Source organism: Coturnix japonica, chromosome 1 (genome assembly GCF_054131305.1).
Source record: "Coturnix japonica strain WE chromosome 1, WE-NBRP24, whole genome shotgun sequence".
In the NCBI taxonomy this organism is placed as follows: domain Eukaryota; kingdom Metazoa; phylum Chordata; class Aves; order Galliformes; family Phasianidae; genus Coturnix; species Coturnix japonica.
The window spans coordinates 176,896,577-176,904,278 of NC_140663.1; the positions used below are offsets into that span (position 1 = coordinate 176,896,577).

Here is a 7,702-nt window from a genome sequence, read left to right on the forward strand (position 1 = left end):
CAAGCTGAGGTTTTGTATAAAGCTCTGGAGCATCATGACCTGCACTTGCATCTTTATGAGCACATCCAAGTTCTTATCCTTGTGTTTGGCGACTTGTTTGCACCCATCAAAGTCAGGAATTGATCTCCTTGTTCAGCCTGGAGAAAAGAAGGTTGCAGGGTGACCTCACTGCAGCCTTCCAGGACCTAAAGGGAGACTACAAACAGGAGGGGGGGCAGCTCTTTGAAAGGGCAGATAACAGCAGGACATGGGGAAATGGTTTCAAGTTGAAGGAGAGCAGACTGAGGTTGGACATTGGGGGAAGTTCTTTACTATGAGAGTGTTCAGGTGCTGGAACAGCTGCCCAGAGAGGCTGTGGTTGCCCAGTCCATCCCTGGAGGTGTTCAAGGCCAGGTTGGATGGGGCCCTGGGCAGCCTGGGCTGGTATTAAATGTGGAGGTTGGTGGGCCCGTCTATAGCAGGAGGTTTGGAGCTTCATGATCCTTGAGGTCTCTTCCAACCCAAACCATTCTATGAATCCTCAGAGCTCTGCAGCAGCATCCAGAGCTCATTTACCTCAACCCAGCCAAACATAATCTAAAGTTTCATTCATGAGACCAACAGCTCAGAAGCAAACCCAACACACCGTCCAACCAGGCACTGAAACTCTGCACCAAGGCCTTGCAGCTGTTCTGTTTGGCTGGGTTGTTTCCACCAGACCAGTTCCTCAGCACGGTGCTGGTGCAGGGAGGAGCAGCTGAATGCTGAAGTGAAACCAGCAGCTCCAGACATAGGCAGGACCACATACAGTCCAGCACTTCTACAAGCAAAGGGTAAAGCAGCCTGTGGTCAGGTACCAGCCCCTTAACAAGCACAGAAATGTCAAATACCCCAAATACAACAGCTGCAAATAAGGCTGAGTTTCATTTCCTTTTACTCTCAGGTGGAGAGGGAAGAAGGCTGTCACTTCTCATTAGAGATAAGCTTAGTTATTTATGTGTCTATAAACGGTACCAAGAGCTCTTCAACACAAGAAGGGAAGCCATAAAGCTGAGATGCTCTGCAACCAGAGCAGTCATTCCATAAAGCCTAAAACACGCTGTGAAAGGCAAAGGGAAACATGCAGCCATCCCAAAGCTACTTCTTATAGCAAGGTCTCCCTGAACCACACAGAGAGCAGTGCCTACCTGGAAGGGCCTGAAGCATTCCTGGCATTTCTTAAGTATTGACTCAAGGTCACATCACGGGGAGCAAAAAACAAGAACGGAAAGTTCTGACTCTTGTTCTGTCTTAACCACTTTATTGTTCTCTTACAGGAATCAAATGACCCCTGAAAAAAGAACTCCAGATATGGCCAAGTTTAGATGATGTCAATGGGTGAAAGATACTGAGTTTGCAGCCACCAATACTTGCCAGTTAAATCATATCCCTCAATACAACAACCCATAAGGACCCCATAAAGACCACATAGGACCCATAAGGACCCCATGAAAACCACATAGGACCCCATAAGGAATCACAGAATCACAGAGTTATCAAGGTTGGAAAAGACCTAGAAGATCTTCCAGTCCAACTATCACCAATACTTCCCAGTTAAATCATATCCCTCAACACAACAACACATAGGACCCCATAAGGACCCCATAAAGACCACATAGGACCCCATAAAGACCCCATAAGGACTCACAGAATCACAGAGTTATCAAGGTTGGAAAAGACCTAGAAGATCTTCCAGTCCAACTATCACCAATACTTGCCAGTTAAATCATATCCCTCAACACAACAACACATAGGACCCCATAAGGACCACATAGGACCCCATAAGACCCCATAAGGACCACATAAGGAATCACAGAGTTATCAAGGTTGGAAAAGACCTATAAGACCATCCAGTCCAACCATCCTATCACCAATAGCTCTCGCTAAACCACATCCCTCAACACAACGTCCAAACATCCAGTATTTCAGTGTAGCCTACAGACTCAGCACCCATTCCACTCACTCGGCCATTAGCTTTTAACTCACAAGAACTTCTAACACCAACATACAGTTTTCTTTCTGGTTACTCCATTAATTCTTTCCAGGTCAGCATCAGGTCTGAGCTCTGCACAAGCTGGTACAGCCCGATTCCACCCAGTCTCACTCGATGACCCACAGTCACTCAGAAAGAATGCAAAGCCAAATCCCTCCAGCTATTTCTGCATTAAAGCAGGGGGCAAAGATTAGTTAGATTAGATTAGTTCGCAGCACAAACTTGACTGCAGCAATTCCAGTTGTTTCCGACTCAACAGAACCGAGCTTGCAAAGTCTGGGTCCCTGGATGGTCATGCAGCTCTCAGCAATCAGCTGTTGGCTGGTCAATGTAAAAAGGCAGAGATATCAGGTTCTATGAAGTCTAGTAAAACACAGACTTCATTTAGCTAATGAGCATTAGGAATTATCACAGCAACTCGATATTACAGCCTTGCTAGGATGATTTACAGACAAGCTTCACAATGAAACGCTGACTTCCCACAGCTCGTCTTATGACAGCTCTGGGTCAAGAGGATCACACGTGATTTCAGACCTACCTCAAAAGGAAAAAAGAAGCGTTTAATGGTCATTTCATAGGACGTACCACGAGGGATTGCTGGAATTGGGCTTTAATGCCATTACAGCGTGTGTTTGAAGATGTTAAGGCTGCACAGCCATCAGCAGGTCACTTGTGGATGGCCTTATAACCGCATACTCTTCTTATCTTCATTGACTCAGGACAAACAGTGGGATTCAGCAGCAGGTTAGTAAGCAAATAACTGCTGAGCAAACAGCTGCTTTTTGGCAGCAGCTTAAAAATGCACTTTGCCCTGATTCTCTCATGTTCCTAAAGAGGCGACTGCAGACATAACCATGGATTTTAGCTCACGGTTCCTTGCATGAAGGCTCTTCCTCTCTTTTAGTTACACGCATTGCCTCCATCCTTTTGAATGACTGGCTTTGGGTGGAAAAGAGACCTCTGAAGCTTTCACCTGAATGTATTAAAGCTCAATAAAGGCTTCCAGGGATTCATTCTCTGCCACAGCTCCTCCTGTTTCTGCACTGAGAGGCTCCACGAGGGCTCCAAAGGACACTGAATCTTCTGTAAGTGATGTAGGGAGAAAGCAAAGGAGGATGAGTAAAGCAAAGCCTTGGAATTTAAGGCGGCCCATGGAGACACAGTGTGAAATAGTCCTTCATTATCTGAACAGGGAACTGCCAGCCTATGGCACAACCTACTCCCCTAAAACTAAGTAAAACAGCAGCAATAAAGGTTCCCTTTGCACTCTATAGCCTCCTAGAGAGAACCCACATCACCTTCTTAGAGCTCAGAACCAAGGAGACAAGGTCTCTATTAAGCAGCAGCTAGAAATATCACCCCTCCACAGTGTCTTTATACTGAGCCTGTATAGAACAATATTTACTCCATTGCAAGAGGAGAAACCAAAGCCATAACCGCTGCTTTGATGCAAGAAGGAATCATACAAAGAGGTGGAAGAGGACACCCCGGTGATGTCCAGAAGGGAGACCCCAAAGAAAAGGGGTTTCTGACCTCCAAGGACCACTTGGCTTTAGGCACGTGCCATATTACATACAAGCAAGGGATGTGTGCTGATTAATACTAACCTGAAGCACATTAATGCCTGTGATCTTACTGGATGATACAGCTTTCAGACACAATGGGCTCCCTAAGGTATCTAGAGACCATTTAGTGAAGGAAACACGCTTGCATTGCTTGGGGAATGCACTGTAGGAAGCAAAAATGCATCATCACATTAACAGCCAACCTTTTGGGTTACACTTATGGCACTGCAGCTATTCCCCCCTTAAGGGAGAGGTCTCATACAGCTGGAGGAACCACAGCATCCATCACTGCATCAGTCATTTAATGCTCTGATGGAGCAGTTCTCTAAACAGACATAGGAGAGGAGGCAGCACAAACCAAAGGGAAGTGAAAGCAGCACTCAAAGGCACCACTTTCCATCCGCTGCTCCTATCTCCCCCCCAGCACACTTGGTAGGAAAGAGGAAGTGAGGCACTGAAGAGGCAGATTTGTTTTCATATTGCTCAGTGGAACATGTAACAATAGCCATATAGAGCTGCTTCCAAATAAAAGATGCTTTTGGCACATGCTTTTAGCTGGAAAACTGGGAGATGTGCAGCCACCGTGTAGCTCAGTGGGCAGAGTCCTCATAGAGCTGCCCAATTCTTCACTGTAAGATGTATGGAGGGAGGGTACCAACCTGAAAAGGACCTTCACAGCCTTTGAATTCACTCTCTTTCCATTACAGACAACTAGGTTGTCTCAAGGGCTCAAGCTGAGCGCTGGGACACTTAAAACCCATTCAACTCCAAATGGTTACCAACCCCAGTCTGGAAGCTAAGAGGTCAGAGAAGATCCTTGCAATGCTTTGCTCAGTGCTGGCTCTGCCCCACACTCCTGCTTTGTGGCTGAACTCATTGCTGCTCCATCCCCCCATCTGACAAAAGCCATCTCTGAGCTGAAAGGCAAAAGATATTGGGTTACCTGGATGGCTAACAGCATTCATGGCTATGCAAAGACACACTGTTGTCTATGGCTTTCACTCTATCTCTCCTTCTAGAGATGGAAGAGCTTTTAGCCTCATTATAGGAAAACACCTTAGGAACAGTGTAAGCATCACACATGGCTTCCTCCTTATAATTGGGAAGTAAGTTGCAGATGATCTTCTCTTCTTGCAGCTGATCATCACAGCAGTAAAATGAGCTTTGAAACTTCCAGCTGGCAGATATTCAAGTAGCCGATGGTTGATGTGTGCAGTCAGATCACCTGGGAGTGAGACAGCACTTCTATTGCGTTCCATCCAAGCCAAAGCTGCACTGAGCTGTCACACATTCCACTTAGTTTCTGTTCCTCCGAAGTCTTTAAGCTCCCGGAGAAAACAACAACAAGAAACAGACTGTTTGAGTCTCACTTTCACAAAGGAAGCCCGGTGACTAATAGCTCAGGCTTCTCCTGCTTCTTGCACAAGCTTAGAAAAGGTTTAATAGAGAGGAAAGGCTGGATGTGATCTCCTCAACAGCACGGAAAGCTCATCTAAACCAAAACCGACCCTCACCTTCATTAATCCAGACCCACCTTCATTAACAGAGAACAGGCTCACACTGAAGTCAGTGCTTGCTCTGCCCCTGTGGCATCTCTGTGCTCACCCAAGGAGCAGCGACAGCCTCATTTCCAGCTGACACCTATTGATTATTTCTCTTCCTCTCACACACTGCTTCATTCTAACACCTGGAAGCACAAAGCTGAACTCATTCACATCACGTGCTGCTGGTGGAAGCTGCCCAGTAAAGCAAGAGCCAAACGGTAGCAAACAGGAAAAACAGTTGGTTGGAAGAAGGATGTGATGGGGAGGGAAGGTTTCACTGCGTGGAGGAATATCACAGCACTCAAAGAGCCCATCAGTGATCACATCAAGGGAACCCCAGCCTTCATAGGAGTCCCCCATTCACCTTAAGGGTGCCCCATCCCTCACAGGAGACCCCCATAAACCTCAAGGGAAACCCCTTTCACCTTAAGGGAACCCCATCCCTCACAGGAGGCCCCCATTCACCTCAAGGGAGCCCCATCCCACATAGCAGACCCCCATTCACCTTAAGGGAACCTCATCCCTCACAGGAGACCCTCATTCTCCCCGAGGGAACCCCATTCAACTTAAGGGAACCCCAACCCTCACAGGAGGCCCCCATTCACCTCAAGGGAACCCCATCCCTCACATGAGGCTCCCATTCACCTTAAGGGAACCCCATTCACCTTAAGGGAGCCCCATCCCACACAGCAGACCCCCATTCACCTTAAGGGAACCCAATCCCACATAGCAGACCCCCATTCACCTTAAGGGAACCTCATCCCTCATAGGAGACCCCCATTCACCTTAAGGGAACCCCCTTCATCTTAAGGGAACCCAATCCCACACAGGAGATCCCCATTCACCTTAAGGGAACCCCATCCCTCACAGGAGGCCCCCCTTCACCTCAAAGGAACCCCATCCTTCACAGGAGACCCTCATTCATCTCAAGGGAACCCCAACCCTCACAATAGACCCCCATTCATCTCAAAGGAACCCCAACCCTCACAGGAGACCTGCATTCACCTTAAGGGACCCCCATCCCTTACAGGAGACCCCCCTTCGCCTCAATGGCTCCTCACACCTCAGACAAACCCCCTTCACTCCTAAAGCTCCCCTTCATCTCGAGGGGCCCCATAGCCCACAGGACTCCCCCTTTGACATCAATAGACCCCCATACAACTCAGAGACCCCACTTCTCACCTCAAGGGAACCCCATACACCTTAGAGTGCCTCCCCTTCCTCTCAAGTGACCTCCACACCTCCCTTCCATCTCAGTGCAGCCTCAACCTCACCCCTTCATTCCCTCACAGCCCCTTCATTCCCTCACAGCCCCTTCAATCCCTCAGGACCCCCTTCAGTCCCTCAGGACCCCCTTCAGTCCCTCAGGACCCCCTTCAGTCCCCCAGGACCCCCTTCAGTCCCTCAGGACCCCCTTCAGTCCCTCAGGACCCCCTTTAACCCCTTACGACCCCCTTCAGTCCCTCAGGACCCCCTTCAGTCTCTCAGGACCCCCTTCAATCCCTCAGGACCCCCTTCAATCCCTCAGGACCCCCTTCAGTCCCTCAGGACCCCCTTCAGTCCCTCAGGACCCCCTTCAGTCCCTCAGGACCCCCTTCAGTCCCTCAGGACCCCCTTCAGTCCCTCAGGACCCCCTTTAGACCCTCAGGACCCCCTTTAGACCCTCAGGACCCCCTTTAGACCCTCAGGACCCCCTTCAGTCTCTCAGGACCCCCTTCAGTCCCTCAGGACCCCCTTTAGACCCTCAGGACCCCCTTTAGTCCCTCAGGACCCCCTTCAGACCCTCAGGACCCCCTTTAACCCCTCAGGACCCCCTTCAATCCCCCAGCCCGCCCTACCTGCTGCGATGGCAGCTCCACATGCAAGGCCCGAGTGGCGGATCCCGTAGTTATGGCGGCAGGGCCGGCGACCGAGCTCATCCTCACGGCAGGACAACGGCAGGGCAGCGCCTGAACCCGCCGGGCCACCCCCAGCCCCGGGTACCCAAGGGTTAATGGCGGCGGCAGCACCGAGCGGGGCCGCTGCCTACGGAGCCATATTACCGCAGTGCTGAGGGGACGGAGAGGAGGGGCGGGAGCTCGTGGCATGCGAGCCCTCTCATTGGTCAGATCTCCAGCGAGGCGGGAGGACGGGGGGTCTTTGAGATGTGATTGGCTAAAGGACACGTCAATCAGCACCTCTCTCCGCCGCCTCTGTCAAACAGTTGGAACGGGACCCGGCGCCGATTGGCGAGCCGACTTCCGGTAGGCGGGACGGAGCCGGAAGGAGCGGCTTCTGATTGGAGGGCTGCTGTTTTGATTGACGTGTCTCGCTCTCCGTCACGTGGTGGAGGGAGATGTTTATATCACGTGGTGGGACGGAAATATTTGGCTGGAGGGTGGGGGAGGGGCAGCCCACCCTATATGATAAAGACCCTATATGATAGCGACCCTATATGATATCAACCCTATATGATGACAACCCACCCTATATGATACCGACCCACCCTATATGATACCAACCCACCCTATATGATACCGATCCTATATGATACCAACCCTATATGATATCAACCCACCCTATATGATACCAACAAACCCTAT

General features: G+C 49.9%; 1 protein-coding gene across 10 annotated transcripts in view; it reads right to left on the reverse strand.

The window, feature by feature from the left end:
* UVRAG (UV radiation resistance associated) overlaps positions 1-7,207 on the reverse strand; it is a 61,873-nt gene extending 54,666 nt beyond the window's left edge. For 9 of the 10 annotated variants that reach the window (XR_014932244.1, XR_014932246.1, XM_085510148.1 and 6 more), the window contains exon 1: positions 6,959-7,207. Coding sequence is in view for 8 of the 10 variants with exons in the window: in XM_085510148.1 (XP_085366274.1) it covers positions 6,959-7,207 (249 nt within the window). In the remaining 2 variants the exon portion in view is untranslated. Of the gene's footprint in view, positions 1-2,549; positions 3,036-6,958 lie in introns of those variants that run through there. The other variant, XM_015852479.3, reaches the window with a different exon arrangement.
* Between the last annotated feature and the right edge of the window lie 495 nt (positions 7,208-7,702).